The 23,055-nt window shown below is 38.3% G+C and overlaps 1 protein-coding gene across 3 annotated transcripts in view; it reads right to left on the bottom strand.

Annotated features, from left to right (window-relative positions):
- The window catches only part of galk2 (galactokinase 2), a 121,224-nt gene that overhangs the window by 11,743 nt on the left and 86,426 nt on the right, over window positions 1–23,055 (bottom strand). For all 3 annotated transcript variants that reach the window (XM_043677417.2, XM_043677418.2, XM_087981247.1), the window contains one exon: window positions 22,350–22,560. In XM_043677417.2, coding sequence (XP_043533352.2) covers window positions 22,350–22,560 — 211 coding nt within the window. The remainder of the gene's footprint in view (window positions 1–22,349; window positions 22,561–23,055) is intronic.

Consider the following 23,055-nt stretch of genomic DNA (forward strand, 5'->3'; position numbering starts at 1 on the left):
GCCCTGCCATTCAATCATGGCTGATAAATTTCTCAATCCCATTCTCCCGTAAGCCTTGAACTCTTTGATACTCAAGAACCTATCTATCTCAGTCTTAAATATACTCAATGACCTGGTCTCCACAGCCTTCTGTGGCAATGAATTCCATTACTTCCCCACTCTCTGGCTGAAGAAGTTTCTCCTTATCTCCATTCTAAAAAGTCTTCCCTGTATTCTAAGGTTATGCCCTCGGATCCTAGTCTCTCCTGTTTCAACACAGCGGTGAACCCTTCTGCCAATTAAACCAAACACCCAGAAATCTCATCTCACCCTGTAATCTGTTATAGTATGAGTGACAGAGAACTCGCAAATTTCACTATTTAAAGGAAAAATATCAATTTATTCTTTAACTCTAAAAATGAACATTAAACAACAACTATTTAAACTCCTCTCTCTTAAATGTCTGTTATTACTTCCCACTCCATAAGAATATACTGTTCTGATAAAAACCCGTATTAAAATTACATCAACTTAATTTCATAGCCACTCAGCGGATGTCATTTCCGGTGTCTGTCTTCCTCTGGCTATAGATCTCGCTGGGTCATCTTCGGTCTTTTGCTGCAAAGATGTTTCATATGAAAAAGGTACCTTTGATCAAGTGTGTGGTGCTGGCAGTTACTCTGGCAATTACATTGGTCTCACTGTCTAACTTTCAAAATGTCTGATTCTTTATACCCCGAACATCGGATTGTCTTGTGGTTGGCAAAACAATAAATTCAAACGCAATTGGATTTTAGTATCCTGGGGCATAATTTAAACTGATTGGTTAAATTCAAATGGTTGGCAAAACAGCATCCAAAACTCAGCTATTTGTTTCACAGCCATATGTTATATATTTTCAATTTTTCATAATACTCTGAGACTGCTAGTCAGTCACACGACAGGTGCCTGCAAGCTCTCAGTGCAAAACAACTTTCAGTCTCTCTTAAAGGTACAGTACACGCCTTCAACTTCATAACACTCCTACCAATAGAAACATCTTCCCAACATCCACCCTGTCCGGGCCATTCAGTATTCTGTATGTTTCAGATAGATCCCCCTTCATCCTTTTAAACTCCATTGAGTATAAACCTCAAATGTTACTCTGATGTTAAGCTTCTCATTCCTGGGGCCCTTCTCATGAACGTCTTTTGAACACGCTCCAAGGCCAATACATCCTTCCTGAGATATGGGACCCAAAACTGCACACAATACTTCAAACATCTTGCCAATTTGAGTACCTACCCATTATTACTACCTTCTGATGCCTGTCACGCAAATTATTTCCCAGTCACATCAGTAATTTGCCCTTAATTCCAAGGGCTTCTACCTTAATTAACAGTTGTAACTTTATGGATTAGACTAGATTACTTACAGTGTGGAAACAGGCCCTTCGGCCCAACAAGTCCACACCGACCCACCGAATGTAAGAATCAGCAATAATTCTTCCTGAAATAAATTGTTTTCTGAGATGAAAGAGACATGGAGAAACTGTTATAAAGGAATTAAAAGCAATATGTTCATTAATCATTCCTGGGAAGGAGTCAAAGCAAATAAACAAGCTGTTCCCTGGGAGAGAGATGGTAACACTTCTTGATATCCTGCTTCCTTGTGATAAATGGGCAGTTAAGATTGCCTGCAGAAGAAATATTCTGAAGTAAAAGGGTCAAACAGGCAGCTAACACAGAGTTAACAAGGAACAGGGGAGCTACTTCTGATAAGCTATGGACTTTATGTGTCAAGAAATATAATCAGTGTTGAGGATGAAAATATCTAAAGGATCATCAGTAACGTCACACCAAAAACTTGAAATAGGGAAATTATGTAAGAATCCAACACCAGAACTCTCCTAAGCTGAACTCTGAAAACAACAATGCACAAAGATCAAATCTTGGAAACTTCCAGAGACTGACACCGTCTAATAGCTAATAACATAGCTAAGTTCCATCTAGTAATAACCAAGTTGAATTTTGAGGCTTAACTTGCTTACGTCAGGAATCTTATTTTGCTTGTTACCTGCAATAAAGTTTAAATCATTGTTTCAGTACTTAATTGTCTGAGAGACTTCTTAATAAGTACCTGAATTCAAGACAACTTGTTATGATTTACCCACAACACAGTCTCTTATGTGGGACTTTACCAAATGCCTTCTTGAAGTCCATATAAACAACATTCAGAGACATTCCCCTATCCACTACCTTTGTCAGCTGTTCAAACATTCACTGAGGTTTATCAGACATGACCTATCTGTCATGAATTCATGCTGGCTCTCCGTGATTAACTGAAATTTTTTCAAAGTGTGCAGTTACCCCTATCCTTGATTAGAGATTCTGACAATTTCCCCACCACAGACATTAGGCTAACGGATCTGTAATTCCCCGGCTTTCCTCTTTCTCCCTTCATGAAAAGCAGAGTAACGTGCAATTTCCAATCCAGAGGGATGATTTTTAAATCGAGAGAATTCTGAAAGATTATAGTTAAGGCATCCACAATGTGCTGTACACAATGTACCATCTAAAATAGCGACTGTCAAAGATTCAAAGATTATGTGTGGTTAGTACTAGGTTCAGTGGGAGAAACAATTGAAGCTGACCCATGGAAAAGCAGCTTAGAGTTGAAATTCTTTTGGACCAACCTCCTGGGTGCACGCATGGGCAATCTCAATCATGATGCGATCAATATGCATAGCAACAGACAGGACATCTTATCAAATATTGCCAGAAAGATATACTTATCATTTGGGACATCACAGATGACTGAGAATAGCAGTAATTATTGTGGAGGCTAACAACACCAGAGAATGCTGGATCCTCCCAAAACAAATGAGGAAAAACAACATGATTGTCGAGTATGCAAGATAAAAATATATACAAGGAAATTGTCTCTTTCTAACCTTCATGAAACTGGTGTCATTGTACATTTTTTAAAAATCTGATTATAGCCAATGCCTCTCTTCCTATGCCCTGGTAATTTGACAATTAGTGGGCTAACCTCAGAAACGTCATTAAAGCTATTGGATATTTACTGAAAACTGCTCTCCTAGTGTCCTTCAGGGAGGGGAGTTGACCAAATTCATCCATTCTCTGAGCTCCACCGGACTCCAGCTGTACAATATCTGGTGACATCAAAAGCTTTCAATGGCAACTAGAAATGGATAACATGGGGTCTTGACACATTTTTTAATAAGTCCTGGCAAATGAACTAAATATAAACATCTTAAAATTCTGTTCTTGACAAGAGTGGATGGATATTTAACGTATAGTATTCCTCTGCTGTTTGAACAAGCTTATTTCAAGTAAGATACACATCTCACTAAAATAAGAGACAGAAGAAAATTCTATAAGGTCACTCCATTCATATGCTGAAACTGTCAACAATAATTTCCAAGGTAAGGAGACAAAACAAAGTAAGAAAGATGCAGATCTCAATGCCAAATGCACTCAAAATAAAATAGTTCAGCTAAAGGTGGCAACAGGAAGTTATAATGCTCTTGGAAGGCAGAAGGTCAGTATGAATTCTACGTGTAGGGCAGGTTTGTTCTGCTAAGATAGGCAGAAAGAGGAGAGCATAGTTTTATATTTATTCCCGAGGAAGATCTGAACTAAAGCATTCTGGCTTTAACTAACTGGCAGAGGTTAAAATTATCAGTGAAGGTCATTCACGTGATTCCAGGGAGGACAAGGAGAATTCTAACATATTATGACACAATGGGTCAAGCAGATAATTTCAGGTGACTTTAATAAGGTCAGTAATAGCCAAGGTTTCCTAAATATAAATACAACAACAGAATCAAAACTAGTGAATATGGTATAAGGTTACTTTTTGGCCTCATGTATCAAAGTATCCATAAAGGATATCTAGGCCAGATTTCTACAAATGGCTAGGGTGGCATTAAGAACTCAGAAATAATGCAATCTCTTTGTTCGAATAACCACATGTATAATTAATTTCAAAGACTCTGTAACAACCTTACAAAGACACATCTAGCTCATTGGCATTGCAATGTTTTACTCATTAGGACATGTCCTACAGAATATTCAACTATTAATCAACAGAGTTATTCTTATAGAATCATAGCAAATCAGCAAATATCCCAGATTCTTCTACCACTATTCCTAAGGTATCCTGTGTCATTAACATAAAAGACCCACAACAATGGTGACACATCCTGACACAACAAAAACAAGCTACTGTAGTTTTATAGCGACTTAACATAATAAAGCATGTCAAAGTCTTTACAAGACCATTATGAAACAAAGTTTGACACTAAATCACATACAATGAAATAAAGATTGATCATCTAAATCTTGCTGAAGAAGAGAGGTTTTAAGGAGCATTTTAAATTATAGAAGGGTGGCATGGAAGATTAGTTCCCTTAGCTTGGAAATTAGTGTTGCTGAAGGTATACCTCAAAGCTGGAGTGACATTTCAGGAAAGGAGTGGGCTGAGACTCCCCAACATTGACTCTGACAAATTCAGATCAAACAAAGACAAGGAAACCTCCTTTCCCTCAGCGAATGAATCAGTACATTTCCTAATGAACATCAGACGAAAGATGGAGTTGAAAAGTATTTTCAAATAACAAAGCAGATTCGTCATGGTGATTCATTCAAAGTATAAAACCTTTCAAAAGGTCACTCATTCTTGTAACTTGGTTACAGTAGTTCCAAAACATAAATCTCCATATGAAAATGAGTATTTTTAGTGTATGATGATGAAAATATTTACTAGAGAGATTACTTAAAATAAAATTTTGGAATTTATATTGCACCTTTTATGACTTTAGGCCATCCCAAGCCACTTATAACCAATGAGGTACTTGAAGTGCAGTCACTGTTACAATAAAGGAAATATCAATTTCTGCATCACAAACAGAAATGACATGAAGGCCTCATAATCTGCTGTACATGATGTTGGTTGAGGGATAAATATAACACAGGATACCTGGGTTAACTTCCATGCTTAAGTGCTATAAATCCTTTACTCCAATTGTTAGACTTAGAAAAATGCAAGACATATACTGGACCTTCAATCTTTATCCCTCATAATTTTGAAGGGTGAATAGAAGATACATTTACAAAATTAAAAACTTCCCAATTAAAAACAAGGCTCAAAGCAGTGTAGGACTGGCCGATAAATGGTTTGCCTTAGTGAACACAGTAATTTTATCTGAGCTATTACTAGCTACATAATTGCTGAACAGCATCAGCACTCCAATCCACAAAGAACAATGCAAGATCAAGTGGCAACCTTGGTTCAGTGGCACTGCTTTTACCTCCAGAACAGGAAGTTGTGGGTTCAAATCCCAATCCTTAGCATAAAATTGATCTAGCTGATGTACTGGTGTGTGTTGAGAATGCTATCTTTCAAATAAAGGCACATATAAAGGATCCATTGCACTATTTAGATGAAGAGCACAGAAGAATTTTATAGCAAAAAAAACAAAGAACTGCAAATGGTGGAAATCAGAAATAAACAAAAATTACTGGAAAAACTCAGCAGTTCTGGCAGTGTCTGTGGAGAGAAAGCAGAATTAACATTTCAGGTTCAGTGAACCTTTTTAAGAACTCTCCAACATTCTGGCCAATATTGCTCCCTCAGCTCACATCATATTAGCTCTTTTCTGTGGGCAAATTTATTGCTACATTATAATAGTGACCAAAACACCTCACTGTGAAATACTTTACAAAGGTTTGAAGTCATGTGTAAGGTGCTATATAATGCAAGTCTTTTTTTTAATTAAAATGGCACTTCAACGCAATAGCAGACTTACCACATCCAGAACCTAAAATGGTGAAACATTTTAAAAAGCTAACAGACTGTATCCACCATCCTGCCCACAACACCCAAATCCCAGAGTCAGAAACTTGTTTTGTTCAGCCTGAATTGTTCTGAGTACAAGTGAGACGGTAATGACACAATCGTTTTCAATTATGGAAACTGTATTCCAGATTTGGAATGATCACTGATTTATTTTAATCTTAAAGTTTATGGTTTGAGCAACAAGAAACTTAAGTAAAACTTCAAAATAAGGGTTTCTGGTAACAATACTGAACCAAACTACTAATTTTCCAGAATGCAATATACGGGCCAAAGTTCTATTATGGTGATTATGTAAATAATGAAAACATACAACACTGAATCAAATTTTAAACTGCACAATCCTCTCATTCTAAATACAGGCAACACTTGTCTGCTATCTCATCGTGTGCAGATCCTACCTAAATTTTGTGCAGTATCAGTAAGCACTAAGTTAGGTGACAGCATTTTCTCATTTCTCCATTGCTGCCTGGCCAGTTGGCAATTCTTGTATATTTCAGGGGAAAACTGCAGGTGCAAAGTTGTGGTGAAGGACTGGGGGGAAAAAGCAAGAGCTGCATAATTATGCCATCTGAATAGATGCTGGTATGAGAAGGAAATGAGGTGTGAGGAGCAGGATTAGACATGAGGATACTGTCATCTTTCGTCATTTTATCCCAGCCATCAGCCTCAGCAACAATAGTTCCAATGATGTTGAACACTTCAGTCAAATGCTACCAAGGGCGAGGGGAAATATGCCAAGGTTTAAACTCACATGATTGTCATCATGCACTAACTGGTAGTTGTCTAAGCTGTGAAATATAAATATGATGTGTAGGCACTGCACTGAGCATTTTCTGAGGACAGTAGTGTAGAAGATGGAATAAGGCATTTATAGATGAATTCACTGATCATGACCACTTAGCTGAGGATATTGATCCTTTTGAACACTACCCTCAGAATTTTAGTGTTTGGCTCCTGGCACTGGTCTCAACTACTATCTACTCCCACTGTCTTTTAAGTGTTTGGAGGTTTCCTGGTCTCCATGTGGAGACAGCAGAAAGTTGGCATAGTCACAGAAGCGGAGGGCTTTGAGTCCTTCGTGATGGGGTATGGCGTACAGGGACTGGATTTCGATCTCGGGCGACCAAATCAACACGGACATTTACTATAAACCGACCGACTCCCACAGCTACCTAGACTACACCTCCTCCCACCCTGTCCCCTGTAAAAACGCCATCCCATATTCCCAATTCCTTCGTCGCTGCCGCATCTGCTCCCAGGAGGACCAGTTCCAATACCGAACAACCCAGATGGCCTCCTTCTTCAAAGACCGCAATTTCCCCCCAGACGTGGTCAACGATGCTCTCCACCGCATCTCCTCCACTTCCTGCTCCTCCACCCTTGAGCCCCGCCCCTCCAATCGCCACCAGGACAGAACCCCACTGGTCCTCACCTACCACCCCACCAACCTCCATATACATCGTATCATCCGTCGTCACTTCCGCCACCTCCAAACGGACCCCACCACCAGGGATATATTTCCCTCCCCTCCCCTATCAGCGTTCCGAAAAGACCACTCCCTCCGTGACTCCCTCATCAGGTCCACATCCCCCACCAACCCAACCTCCACTCCCAGCACCTTCCCCTGCAACTGCAAGAAATGCAAAACTTGCGCCCACACCTCCCCCCTAGGCCCCAAGGGATCCTTCAATATCCACCACAAATTCACCTGCACCTCCACACACATCATTTACTGCATCCGCTGCACCCGATGTGGCCTCCTATACATTAGGGAGACAGGCCGCCTACTTGCGGAACATTTCAGAGAACACCTCTGTGACACCCGAACCAACCAACCCAACCACTCCGTGGCTCAACACTTCAACTCTCCCTCCCACTCCACCAAGGACATGCAGGTCCTTGGACTCCTCCATCGCCAGACCATAGCAACATGACGGCTGGAGGAAGAGCGCCTCATCTTCCACCTAGGAACCCTCCAACCACAAGGTTCTCCAGACTTCTCCAGTTTCCTCATTTCCCCTCCCCCAACCTTGTCTCAGTCCAACCCTCCAACTCAGCACCACCTTCCTAACCTCTCCGACCCCACCCCCACTCTGGCCTATCACCCTCACCTTATCATCCTCACCTTAACCTCCTTCCACCTATCGCATTTCCAACACCCCTCCCCCAAGTCCCTCCTCCCTACCTTTTATCTTAGCCTGCTTGGCACACTTTCCTCATACCTGAAGAAGGGCTCATGCCTGAAACATCGATTCTCCTGCTCCTTGGATGCTGCCTGACCTGCTGCGCTTTTCCAGCAACACATTTTCAGCTCTGATCTCCAGCATCTGCAGTCCTCACTTTCTCCTATAGTCACAGAGGACCAAAGGATGCTCTCATTAAAGAGAGATGACCGACAGTGAGTTCAACCTGAGGGTCATGACACTTCAGGCAAGGTGCCAGGTTGAGAAGACACGGCCTTAATAGTGATCTCAGCCAGCCCGGGTCCTGAATCCATGCTGTTGGCATCACTCTGCATTGCAGATGAGCCATCCAGCCAACTGAGCTACCCAACACCACCATCCCAGCTTGTTCCATATCCCAAGTAAAAACGTTATGCAATATTTAAAGTTTCTCTGGTCACAGTGACTTATGTGAGAAATTCTACACTTCCTCCTGTCAGAATATACTTCCTCTACAGAGAGTTCTATTGGTTTTAAGTAGTGCCAACTCGCTTTAATTTGCATAAACCCCCCTCTTGATCTTGATACTTGCTGAGATGTGAAACCGCTCAGCAATGTTGTTTGCACTGGCTATGTGCTACAACTATGATGGTAAGCAGGACACACAACGTTTGTATGCTGCCTACATCATACTGAATAGGTATGAGTAATTATGCAGCAACAGCGCATTCCCATTTTTTGCAGTAATCCAAATTAGCCCTTTATGTTGTTTGAAGTCTTTTATAGATAGATGATTCAATTGTGATTCAAGGAACGCTACCTTTACAGAAGTTTATTAATAATTTGTTCAAATCTTCATCAGTCTTTACCAAACTCAGAAGGACATATATGTAAAACAAAAAATCATTTGAGTTTTTGTATTGTAGGATGTGTTTGTATTTTTAGCATAACTCCATTAATGTAACGAAGATGTGTGGAAACACCCTCATCTGCGCCCCCTCCCCCCACCCCCCACCAATAAATAAAGTATATGCTCTGCAAATATATTCTGTCATGTAATTTTGGTCTGCCAATATTATGAGCACAGGGTTTAAGATACAGAGATATTCCACACAGATTATAGTTTTACAGGGTAATCAGAAAAAACGGAAACAAATTTCGTAATTAATTTTGACCCAGACTCCTCTTAATGTCACGGGACTACATGCTAACATTAATGTGTTAAATCATCAGCTTTTAGGAGTAAATGTTACAGCCATTTCAATTTACTACTTTAACTACCTTCTCGGCTGGGACTATTTATATGCACCCAAAGTCAATAATAAAAGACTTTTTTGTGTTAAATTAGCTATTTTAAGAAAAACATTCTCCAAAATTATTGAAAATTTGTCAGTCATGATATAAATAAATTCCACTAGAAATACAAAACATCTAACCTTTCTGTAAGCAACTGCAGATTAGTTAGCAGGCAAGGCCATTAAATGGTCAGAAATTAGCATGAATGCAGCAGTGTACACTCACAGATGATGGTTTCTCTTTAAATGTATTTCCCAATCGCAAGGCTATTATTTTGAGGCAAGCTGATTTCACAAAGCGCACTCATTGAAAGCATATCCGAGTTGCGTGAGAAATTTCCATATCTCTCACACTCTTGTAAATCACAATTGAACAGTAGTAAACCAAAGAATGAAGTAAACCATGGCTGGTTTTAATTTTAATGCAACATCCTTGCCAATGACTGGGATTGATTCAGAGACTGCCCTTTGGTAAGTAAGGCTTTATTAGCCAGATCACCTTAAAATACTTTATGATTCTGGTGCTCTCGTCACGTTATGCATTACTGGCCAGAAGCGTGTTCCAACTATTGGCTGCAAATCAAAAATTACTGAGAAGTTCAAGCAAGCTGTTTAACATGATATGAAGCTTTGAAATTTGGGATAAACAAAGCACATCAACTATAAACAATATTTTTCCTTGAATCATGATTTAAGTCAACATGTGAATATCATTTGTAACCCATTTAATCTTCAATTTTTCTAGAAAGGTGGAACACCAGTTTTCATTAAAGTCCAGAGTCCAACATTTCCCTCAAGCCCAGGCATTGAGTATTGTTGGTATTTTCAGAATGGCTTTGGATTACATAAAGGATTTAGAATAGTCAGAGGACTTCAGCTCGCATAAAGCCAAATTGGGTACTTTAGACAGGAGAGGCATTGGAGTTTAGGGTTTACTGAAATTCACAGACTGTCGGTTCACAGACCTGACTCTCCACACAGCAAGTCAGAATCCTTGGCTACGTAGTCTTGTGGAGGTTACATGGAAACAAAGTACTTCTCCAAAGCAAGGAAAAAAATTATGACAAGGCATGTCAACCTGGGTCGCTCTAGGTCCTAAAGACTAATAATGTAGTAACATGTGCAAACCCTAGAGGGTAATTTGCCTGTCAAACTTCTGTGAAGAGTATGATGTGTGGTAAGAGGAAAACATGCACTGAATTTAGGATGGGGGCTATAATTAAAGCTAACAAATGGCAGTAATTAAAAAGAAACATGCCTAGAAGACAAATGCACAGAACAAAATAAGTACAGAATTTGGGATTAACATTGTTAATCCCTCCTGGAAGTACTGTGCAGTTCTATGGTTAAATGTATGTTTTACAGCCGGGGGCTCCTGGTTCAAATTCATTCCCACCGTCAAAGGTTTCAAAGGGAATTATCATAACTGGACTCCATTCTACCCAGTTGCAAAATGAGTACTACCAGCTGGTGGAAAGTGAATGTGCATTCTGCTGAGAGGAGAAGCCCCTTACCAATCAGAAATTGTGCTCTCTTTGGCAGGCATTTGTCTAAGAGTTTGCTGCAGAAACAAATTGATTTTTCAGTCCCTGACTTAGTTTTAGTCAGTGAAATAAAGAAGTGCAAAATAAGATATTGCAAGCTTCACTACGTACGGTGAACCGCAATTACAGTAATTGCAATGAGACCGATGTCAATGATGTATATCAAGACACTGCCACACTGAAAATATGCATTAATGTTAGGTGTGAGGAACAAATCCAAGACAAATGGACCTCTTTATAAAGCATATCCATTGTTTATCTTATAGGAAGATTGTAATGTAAATAGAATTTCATGACATTTCCTTCTATTCGAAAGTCATTAAACCAAACAGGCATTGCTGTCTGAGCAATATCAACCTGTAGTATTTTCATTGTATATGACAATTATGCAGATATATTTAACAATTCACATTGAAGTAAAGGCACTGTGATCATGGTGTGAAATTTACTTTGTGCAAAATACTGTTTGTTATAAAGAAGTTAATTATTTTGCGGCAGAGCTCACAGTAAATGTCACTCCATGTCACATAATTTAATACTTTAAAAATGCCATACTTTTGAGCTTCCACTTAATCATCTAGGCAAATTAGCTTATGTTATTCTCTACACAAATATCTTCAATGGTGCACCAGATGAACAAAAGATACACACTTCATTAAACCCAATAATCTTATTGTGAAATGTATTAGGAACATAGTAAAACACCATAAACTGTTTTAAATGCACTATATGTAAAGATATACAAAATGCTTCCTCAAAATGATTTTATTCCAGCAACACTATCGCTCAGCATGTATAAAGGTGAATGAAATAAATAAAGGAAAAAAAAGAGGAATTCTTTTACATTGCAATACTAGAACACACAATATACCTCTTATGACTGATTTATGATCAGTTGCCAAATTGGTTCAAATTTTCCAGATGAAAATTCAAAGGCTGCGTGCTCTTTATACATTTTTGCGCATAATTCGATAATACATTATTTTTACAAGCAGTCCAGTAATAAGCATGCCTAATATTGTATGTCTTTAGAGAATTTTTTCAAACCACATTCCATACAGTTTCACTGTTGCTAACACATTGACATATCCTCCATATAAAACAGTGCAGCTGAAAGATAGATTTATGAAATTATGAAATAACTTTGTTTTCACTGGTATGCACATTTCCTTCAAGATGCCATATGTTAAAACTATTAATCTCATGGGTTTCAGTCCCTCCAAGAGTATTAAATCATGTGGTTTGGAAGAAAACAATTTTCTTCCAAACCTGAATCTAGTCAATTGCTTAAAGCAGGTGCTGTTGAATCTAGGTGACACTAAACAGTATTTTGTCTTCAGTATTATATTTATTCTAATAACTGTAAGTCTCTGAATTATAATATTTACTCACTACTTGTTAATTATAGAAGCAAGATACCCATTTAAATGTAAATTATGGCAAAATGGCTCAGACATTTCTTCTGAAATCACTTGTTTCAGAGTAGAAAGGAGTGGGAGTTGTAATGGGGATCTGTTGCACTGGGTCCACAATATCTACTGCCATTTTGGAATTCTTTTGACAGATGTGACGGCAGATTTAAATATATTTGCCCAAATTTGGATAGGAATATACACATTATGAGGAGCTATGAGAAAATAAGTGCAGAGTCATGAACATCTTGGCAATGATGTGCATTAGAAACAGAATTACATTCATGGTCTATACCATTACTGGGACTGGGACACAAAACAATAGGGCTTAACTAGCCTAATGTAGATTATTACAATAAAGCTACTAATTGCAAAGCGTCATTGGGGGGGAACAAAGAAAATCATTTTCATATGGTATTCTTAAGCTACCTGCATCTATCACTGAGTGCTGCAGCTATCTCCAAACTCCATTCCAGCATTGTTCCATTCCAGAGGCAAGTATCCAAAATGGAGCCCAAGTTGTTATGGGGATCATCAATAACAATTAATATTTAATCTAGACAAAACACAAGGAAATTGTTGCAGTCAAGCTGCGAAAATCTAGGGCACTGCCTCCTGCAGAGCTTGTTGAGCAAGCACACTGCATAAGCAATTTGTTGTACATACAAACAAGATCACTCATTATTAGTTGTGAATTGTATTAAAGTTAATACAATCAACTGCACATTTCCTTGTCTGAGGTATAGAGTGAAATTAGCTATTCCTAACCAGTATCCAGCATTTCCTTCTTGAAGTTATGGACATGTGGACTTCAAATGGCACCAGCCCCATTTAACTATGATATTCCCACAGATATAGCCTAATGATTTGTGTTGATAGAAAAGAAAAATGATCAATTCAGTAGAATATGTTATGATACACCAGTGCATCTTGTGGTGAGACTTGAAGCCAGGCCTTCTGGCTTAGAGCTGCAGGCACTCGCACTGTGTCATATGATATTAGGTTTTTTTTAAAAAGTGCACTCGGCAGGATCCAGTCTTGCAGGGAATTACCCCCATGCACTTTAAATCCATCGTCTTAACCATTCAGCTACAACTAGAGACCCACTGTGTTGATACATGATGACTGGGCACTTGGGTGAGTTAATAAGTAGCAGCTGACATCCATAAAACAGCTGGCCAGCAAACATTACCATCACCATGACAGAAAGTGAGAAAATTGGAAACATATGGCTCTCGGTAACAAAGAACTACACCATGTATTTCCCCAAGCTTCTTCTCCCTCATAAGAACAAGCTTAGTCTCAAAGATCCCTCCCTATAAACTGTGATCCTGAGTTTCATTATCAGCTTTGTTGTCCTTCTCTGAATCCTCTTCAGTCTATGAACAGTAGGATGTCCAAAATAGCAGAGAATGGGTGGCAGTTAAGGCTTTATTGGAAGTTCTCTTGTCTCTGAGTCAGAAGGTTAAGTGTTCTCACCTGCACTAACTCAATAATGATCCCATCAGCAACAAACATCAGAAAGAAACAGCCTGTGAATGGAGGAGCAACGGGTAGTTAGGAAAGAAAGCAAAAGCAACCAGGGAGTCGCCAGGGACCACCTTTAGCTGAAACCTGAGCTGGAAGATATTTACCAGATTAGGATTTCTGTCTACCAGAGGTGAGAGTGTGTGTAAGGACTGAAAGAGATGGCTGCAAGAGGTCTGTAGAGGGGTAGAGAAGCTGCAAGATGGGCATGCAAGGAGAATGGGCTGCAGAATGGGTGTAGAGAAGAATAGGGATGGAAGATGGGTGTAGGGAGAGAAGGAGGCTGTAAGATGGGTGTAGAGAGAGAAGAATGCAGAAGGTTGTGGGAGAGGAGGCTGTGATGAAGAGGGAACAGTTCTAAACCTGAGAACAGAAGAATGCTCATCACTTTAAAGTAATTAATTCCTTGTAAATTAATGTAGAATCTCTAGTTTAAGGTTGAAAAATTTGGGAATTATTTGGAACACATTTGGTGAACCTTACTGTCCTGAACAGTGTTACTTGTTAACTTTAAATCTCAGTCTGAGATCACAAATGCAGAAGAGGGGGTAGTTTATTGCCTGGTTAAAAGTTTCCAGTTTGGTGCATATGCAATGGAAATGTATTAGTTGTGACTTCAGAGTGTGGAATATGTTAAGGGTGATGGCTTTTTGTATCTGGAAGTATGTGTCAGTTGTTCTGGGGAAAAAAAACATTTGTTGCTAATTTATGTCTGTTGTCTCGAACCAATCTAAATTTAGAGGTATGTAGGAAATTAAGGCATTCCTTGTGGTTTGTGCCCTAAATGTAATAGAGAGATTATTATTGAGGATATTGGTGGATTCTTCTCAATTTGTTCTCATACCTCAAACGTCAATATAAGTACAGAAGGTATTGTTACTACACAAATGCACTACTAATGAATAACTTAATGAGAACGTAAAAGTAGCCCGCGTAAACCAAAAAGCACCATTTGAGACAATCTCAAAAGGATCCCTAGAAAAGAGATATTGTGATCATTGATACCCACTACATCATGAGAAATCAGTAAATAATCTATCATCTTCAGCTTTGTTTGTGGGCTATCAATATTCTGTTTGCATCTTTTAATTCCTACAATCATGGTCAAAATTAAATAATACACATTATCCATGATTATAGCATTTTATTCTTATATCCCTTCAATCTGTTTTTCACAGGATTGGAAAGTATAAAACTACTCAGTAAAACTTGTCAATTTAAATAGAGTGCTGGTTACATTATAAGACCATTAAAAAATCATCTGTTTGAATTGAAGCACAATCACACCATAAACAATGACAGATTCTGCTGAAGTAGACAGGCAGGAAGCTGGAACAACCCAGCCTCCTGCCTGCCTACTTTGAATTCCAGCATCTGCAGGGTTTTTTTTGTCTCTAACCAAGATTCTGCTGAAGGTCAATTTCATTAATGTATTTAAACATCTGCTACACTATACTGAATTGTTAACAACAGGAAGGTCAATTGATTAAAACAACCTCCTTCCAAGGAATGACAATGTTTTTGCTCAGCACGACAACATAGTAACATGCTTTGAAATCAGAAATTCAGTAACCAAAGGATTGGGATTTCAAACCTGTGACATAACAATTTTAATGGTGCAAGATCTGAATTAACCATAACCCTCATCACTGCTGTTCCTAGTCTGTCTACCAGGTGTCTATTTTGTATCGGGCAGATCCAACTATAATACATCAGTGTCCTCTTCCTTCCTTTGGAAAAACTGGTTTGTCTTTCCTATGTCTAGCTGAGATGATGAACTGCCAATGTTTTTTTCTCCTAGCCACAATCTTTTAAAGCGTAATTCTTTTTAACCATTAAGTTTAACAAAATATTTCCTTTCTTAATCATTTCTTTTTAAATTGCTCTTCTGCTTGGACTGTATTTTAGAAGGATCTAACTTATTTATGATTTGGAGATGCCAGTGTTGGACTGGGGTGTACAAAGTTAAAAATCACACAACACCAGGTTATAGTCCAACAGGTTTAATTGGAAGCACACTAGCTTTCGGAGCGACGCTCCTTCATCAGGTGATAGTGGAGGGCTCAATCATAACACACAGAATTTATAGCAAAAATTTACAGTGTGATGTAACTGAAATTATACATTGAAAAATTGATTCTGTTAAGCCTTTCATTTGTTAAAATACAGTGATAGTTTCACTTCTTTCATGTGTAAATCACAAAACTTTTTTTTTTAAAAAAGTTTCATTCTCTGGTTAGCTGTTAACAATGGTGATAGCTAGACAATATGTTGTCACCATTGTTAACAGCTAACCCGAGAATGAAACTTTTTTTAAAAAAAAGTTTTGTGATTTACACATGAAAGAAGTGAAACTAATACTGTATTTTAACAAATGAAAGGCTTAACAGAATCAATTTTTCAATGTATAATTTCAGTTACATCACACTGTAAATTTTTGCTATAAATTCTGTGTTACGATCGAGCCCTCCACTACCACCTGATGAAGGAGCGTCGGTCCGAAAGCTAGTGTGCTTCCAATTAAACCTGTTGGACTATAACCTGGTGTTGTGTGATTTTTAACTTTGTACACCCCAGTCCAACACTGGCATCTCCAAATCATAAATAAGTATTCTAACAGATGAAAGGCTTAACAGACAATCAATTTTTCAATGTATAAATTCAGTTACATCACACTGTAAATTTTTGCTATCAATTCTATGTTAGGATTGAACCCTCCACTATCACCTGATGAAGGAGCGTCGCTCCGAAAGCTAGTGTGCTTCCAATTAAACCTGTTGGGTGGCACGGTGGCACAGTGGTTAGCACTGCTGCCTCACAGCGCCAGAGACCCGGGTTCAATTCCCGCCTCAGGCGACTGACTGTGTGGAGTTTGCACATTCTCCCCGTGTCTGCGTGGGTTTCCTCCGGGTGCTCCGGTTTCCTCCCACAGTCCAAAGATGTGCAGGTCAGGTGAATTGGCCATGCTAAATTGCCCGTAATGTTAGGTAATGGGTAGATGTAGGGGTATGGGTGGGTTGCGCTTCAGCGGGGCGGTGTGGACTTGTTGGGCCGAAGGGCCTGTTTCCACACTGTAAGTAATCTAAGTAATCTAAGTAATAACCTGGTGTTGTGTGATTTCTAACTTATTTAAGTCATATTGAGAAAGAAACATTAATGAGCTAAATATTTTTCTCCTAATTGGCTGTTGATTTCTTTTAAGAAAATACAGCAACGGTACAATAAGGCTCGTGTTGACTAAGCCGAAACCAAAAACTAACATTCTGTTGTTAAGGAATGGGTTACAGTTGTCAAGAATCTGTAATTCACATCATGGCAATGCAATCAGATTTCTTCACTAAAAAAAAATGCTATAGCTTAAACCCAAGTTAAAATTCACGTTGGTATCAGCTGGATTTTAGCGTATTAATAACTGCAGGGCTATCAGCACACACAAACACAAAAATTCAAAAGTTGCTCTCAGAAATGCCCTGCTTCTCCAAGGGGTATGTTGATACATTGCTCCCTGAAAACTAACTGCAACCGCATAAACTTGGGGGCTCACCCACTAGCTATGCATTAATAAACGGCTAAAAAGTTAAGGCTGATGCATAAATTAGTTTTTAATGGCGCAATAACTGACCAATACTTTTGAATAACTTCGCTGGCTCTGAGACATTAATCTTCCAATTGCAGAGTTCCAGTTCCTCAAAGGAAATAACTGTTGCAGAAGAAAACAAAACTGTTGGTTTTACTTTGTCTTTTTTTTATCTTCCTCTTTTAATCCCACTTGTATTTCCCAAAATCACATTGCTTTTTCTATGTCAATTAAATGGTAACTTAGATTTCTTGTTTTATTCCATGTACTTTAGTGAGGATGCTTCAATCTTATTAATTGAAGAGTTTGGCTGTTGCTTGCCCTTTCCACAGGCATCATGCTAGAAAAGACATTGGAAATCCCCACAGACATGCTTGTGAAAGCTCCCTGAACAGTTCTCAATGAGGTGAATGGCAAAAACCTGACTGTTCCTTCACAGTTGAGAGCAACATCCAGGTCATTAACATTAAAAGGGACTTTATAGAAAAGGGTAACATCAGCTCCAGTATAAAGGTTGAATCTAGCCCAAAATTACAGGATAAAAATCTTTCTGATGATTGAAAAAGAAATGAATTTGTAGTCAGATCCAGTTCTAAGAAGTGAACCAGCAATACAACGTACCCATATTTCATATTTCAGTGATCTGAGCTCTAGCACTCAGTGCAAGCTGGAAGAACAGCATCTCATTTTCTGTCTGGAGACTCTGCAGCCTTCAGGACTCAATATAGAGTTCATCATTTTAGGGCCTGAGCACCTTCTCCCATGTCCATACCCAAACCCTCAAGGCCTTGTCATCACATTAGCAACTATTGATTCCCCCAATCTGACCTTACCCATGCCTTTGTCTGTCTAACTGTTGTTCTCTCTCTCTTGAGGCTTCACCTCCACCTCTTGTTTACTCCTCCCTGCCCCCACTCCCCTACCCCATCTTCAGCATATATACCAACCTTTACCTAGCTACATTCAGTTCTGAAGAAGACTCACCAAACCTGAAATGTTCATTCTGTTTTCTCTCCACAGGTGGTGCCAGACTTGCTGAGTCTTCTTAGCAACTTCTGTTTATGTTCCTGATTTATAGGATCATATGTTCTTTTTCTTTTGAGTTTTAATTGACTTTTACCCTTTACTGTTTGAAACTGAGAACTCTTAACATTAAGACCTAGTTTAAAGATTTGCTGGTTATTGGTCAATTTATTCTCTCACTGCCCTTTGACTATGACTCGTTAATGTATAGGTGACTTTTGTTTTATATTTCTATGTATTGCACCTGTCTGCACTCTGCAATTCAAATTATTGTTTTAGAAATAAAGGGAGTACGAAAGGAATTTTGTTGGAAAGTTAAACTGGTTAAGGATAGCCAAAAGTGTGAATGTTAAAAGGAAAGCTACATTTGCTGTCAACCAACTACAGGAGGGCATACTCACCACTTATGAAAACCCTCCCATGGAAAAATATAGTTTTGGATTGACAGATTGCTTTGAGATTTGATTTCAAGTGGATCCTTACAGTCAAGATATAAAAATATTAAATCGCTAATACAGCAAAATACACAGGTTCTTCACCATAGAGTGAGTGAGACATCAAGGAGAGCAGTGACCAGCAGGGAAAGCAGCAACAATGGGTGCACCACCTCTGGGTCCAGCGTGTGGGCACATGATGATGATATCAACAGCACTAACTTCCTGTTCAAGTGTGTAGATAAGAGGTAAACATGGTAAAAGGAAGTAAAATTAACATCAAAGTGACCTCGGGAATTGAGAAAAAGTTAAAATCATTTCGTTTTCTGCTTTTAGACCACTTTGGAATAGAACAGCTTTTAAATAATTAACTTAAAAAGGATACATAGATTTGAACACAGGTTTAAAAAAAAGTTACAGTTTAAAAACTTGTGCTACGAAGTATGTATGATGCTTCTTTTAATTTGTTATTCTTAATTAGAAGCTTCCCTTGTCCTCAGGAATTATCCAGTATATTTTCTCTGCTTTAAATCTTCAAGTAATTTTCTTCATTTCAAGCAACTTTACAGTATTTAGTACTCACTTTCTTTGAGGCTTTTAATATGTGCCTATCCTGCTGCCTTTGTCATTCATTACAGAATATATTGTTCAAACAAAGCTAATTTCAAAGGAACCAAGGCAAAATTGGTTGCATATTTGACAACTTGCATCTAGTCAGCAACCAAACATAACATGGTACAATTCAAAGAAAATCAGAATTCTCCAGGAATACTGGACAATATTCATCTTTGACTAATAACACCAAAAGAAAAATAAATAGTTATTTATCTAATTACCACCCAGATGGCCAGACACTGGTCTAGCATATCTGCGTTATCTGTCTTTATAACAAGGCATTCAAACAAATAATGTATGGGGTAAATATTGAGAAATGTTTAATGACTTGATAAGATGCGATTTAATTAGATGCCACCAATTTATTGGAAGTTCTGAAATGAATGCCATCTGGTGGACTTGCAAATATATTACAGTTTACGGTTTTGATGATTTCACCTTGAATGAAATTTAAGATTCGCATTACTCAGATGATTATAGAAGAGAAAGGTCATCTGCCTATATTTATTCATCTATCCCTAAAGACATTAAACATCCTCCATTGCAACATCAAACTGATTCTTAAATTATTTGGGAATTTTGCATTCATTATGGGGAATGTTTTCCATGATCACAATGAGAGAAGAACTCCTTGACATCAATTCTCCATTTGCTTTCAAAGAGCTTGAAACTATGAAAATTTAAAGCAGTTTTCTGAATTTAGCTTTTCTCTACCACTTACATATTCCACATATAATTTACAATGATTAGGCAGATTCCTCAAATTTATAGTATCTACTCGAAATTCAGTTACCTCATTTTCCAGTTAATAAATGTCAAGAATGTTTAAAAATTTGAAAGCTACAAAGGACCCTTAAAACCCAAAGAAGAAAAACTACAGTGTAGAAATTGATATTTGTGATATGCACACAATCTGATCTTTGAGTACTGTTCCTGCTTGCCTTGATGGTTACAGCAACTGCTTACAATTTAAGATAAAAAATAGCGGAATCTGAGACTGGTGGGTAGAGTTCATTATCTGCCATCCAATTCTCATGTTGCAAATCAGATAAGCTGACTTTATTTCTACATAACAGAGCTCTTTCTCATGGCCTCGTGGTTCGCTGACACATGTTGCCCTTCCATTGTGCATTCAAATTACTTTTGGAGCAAAATGCTCGCATTTGGCCTCAAATTAATCACTCAGTCAGACTATTCAATTTTCTCGTCATCTACGGCCCAAAAATTGCCTCTTGTTCATTTAAATATTCTAACTTTATCATCACTGCAAACTACATGAAGGTGTGACATTATCACTGAAAAGTATCCAGACAATTAAAGGCATTAATAACATAACTCAAAGGATTGATGGAGTAGATGGAGAGCAACAATTCCCTCTGGCAGCAGTGATATGGACAAGTCCAAAATATACCAAGAGGATAACCTAGACCCTAACTTTTGCTTATTTTAAAGGCAAGTCCGAGGCATTACATTCTGGATGCAATTCAATTGGTCAACTACCAGTCTTGAAGCAAAACGCACTTTATTCATACGCTGTAGTTAGACTACAACAAAAGAAAGAAGAAATTGGAATAACAACTCTACTGGAAACAGAAGCATAGATTATTTAACTACTAAACAGCAACTGTTCCAATATAGTAAACTCCCATAAACACCCCCTTGGCAAAGGCAAATTAAGTCAAATAGATTGTCTCATATTCAATTCTCCAATCCAGGAGGAAAAACATCAAGAGAAAACTCTTGAGAGAGTGAGAAGGAGGGAGAGATGCACTGTCACTTCCAAACTCAAGACCCCAGCAATTGCTACTGAAAAACTTAAGCTAAAAATCTTTATGTGGGAACTTGACCCCACCCATTCAGACTGCTTCAATTGGTCCAAATATTTTGTAAGAAAATCCCAAGGCCTTACAAGCTATTTATTGTCTTTGGAGCAGACTGCCAAGTACCTCAGTCACAACCTTTCTTCATTAAAACACACGTCTTAAAGCCACAGTATCGTCACAAAGTCTAGAATGAGGAGGTATAACTTTAACATTAGAGTTAGGCCATTCACAGAGGTGATATCAGAAAGCATTTCTGGACACAAAAGGCAGCGGAGCTCTCAACTTTTCTTCCCCCAAAAGCTAAGTTAGTTCAAAAGTCAAAACTGAAGTGATACATTGTTCACATGACTAAGATTCCATTCTTTGCTTTCTCTTAGTGAGCTCCATTGCACCATCTGTCCATCACTTTGACATCCCTTGTCCAACAAAGCATTCAATGCTGTGCAAAACTTTCTAGATATCACTTAACTGATGATTAGTGGAGGCTTAGAATTAAAACATAAAACAGAATTGTTACGCTATGCTCCTTTTAAAAAAAAGATCAGAGAACCTCAAGTGAATCACACATTATAGGTGAGGAGGATAAATACAGGGATTCAAGGCAGATAGATTGGGTTAAGATACAGATCAGCCGTCATCTAATAGAACGGCCAAATGTTCTTGCAGGCTGACTGGCCTCTTTCTGTTATGATATTTTGTCCCAAACTCATCCACACTGACAATCCATAGAAGTGAGGATAAAATTATATGTATATATGAATGATCTACAAGTTCATGGTCCTGAAATATAAGCACAATGAAAGAAAACGCAACTATGTTCAGTATTGGCACGATCGGGTCTTTAATTTGCGAAACTGTGAGCCATATATTTTTACATTTATGAAATAAAAGGAGTTGGAAATAATGTCTTTTCTCATTGCTCTACTGCCCAAACACGTTAGAATGTAAATTACTCAGATTATTTCACAAAACTAATATTTTAATATTGTTAACCAATACTTTAATGCATCCTCTAGAAATGTGTACCTAGGAACAAAGTTCAAGAAGGCATAAAGCAATTATAATGTACTTGTTAGAGCTTTGTTCAGGAACTCACCATGCTGTGTGTTCTGGCTGAGGATGGTGCTGCACAGCTCTTCTTGACTGATCCCAAGATGTTGACAAACTTCCTCTCTGCTGTAAGGTTCTGGATGCAGAATTTGCTCCACAGTTGAAATCATTGTCTCCAGACTGACTCCCAGTTCAGTTTGTAAGTCTCCCAATTTTAACAAATTCTCCCACTTGACACTCTTTCCTTTTGCTAGTATCTAAACAGCAAAGAGAGTCAAATGTTCAGCATTACATTTAAAATTATTTAAACAGGTCTCCGAGCACACCATAAAATAGCTCAACAAGAAAATGAATTTAACTGGGCCATTTTCTAGTACAATATCTTACAGCGTCTGTGATACTTTAGCAATGATGTGATCTCAGAAAGAGATCTGAAAGAGAATTAAAGACATTTCTTGTTTGCTGATAATTGTTTAGACATGGACTTGAAAACATTTTTCTTTAGTCTGTAGGTTACTTTTGTGCTGTGTGCTAAGGTAAGAAAAAGATATGGTATGAATGGCCTCTAACATGATTCATATATCAGAAACAGCATTTCTCTACATACCTCTCGAAAATCACTCAAAGCTCTGAACACCTCTATGAGTCTCACTTTAAATTTTCTCTCTTCTATTTAACAGTCAGAGTTTATGCCCATGATTAGGCTTCCATTCTTTGTATTTGCTTAGTGAGCACCAGCTTCACCATCTTGC

Source organism: Chiloscyllium plagiosum, unplaced genomic scaffold (genome assembly GCF_037043375.1).
Source record: "Chiloscyllium plagiosum isolate Xiang-an unplaced genomic scaffold, Cpla_swu_hap1 HiC_scaffold_39, whole genome shotgun sequence".
NCBI classification, from domain to species: Eukaryota; Metazoa; Chordata; class Chondrichthyes; order Orectolobiformes; family Hemiscylliidae; genus Chiloscyllium; species Chiloscyllium plagiosum.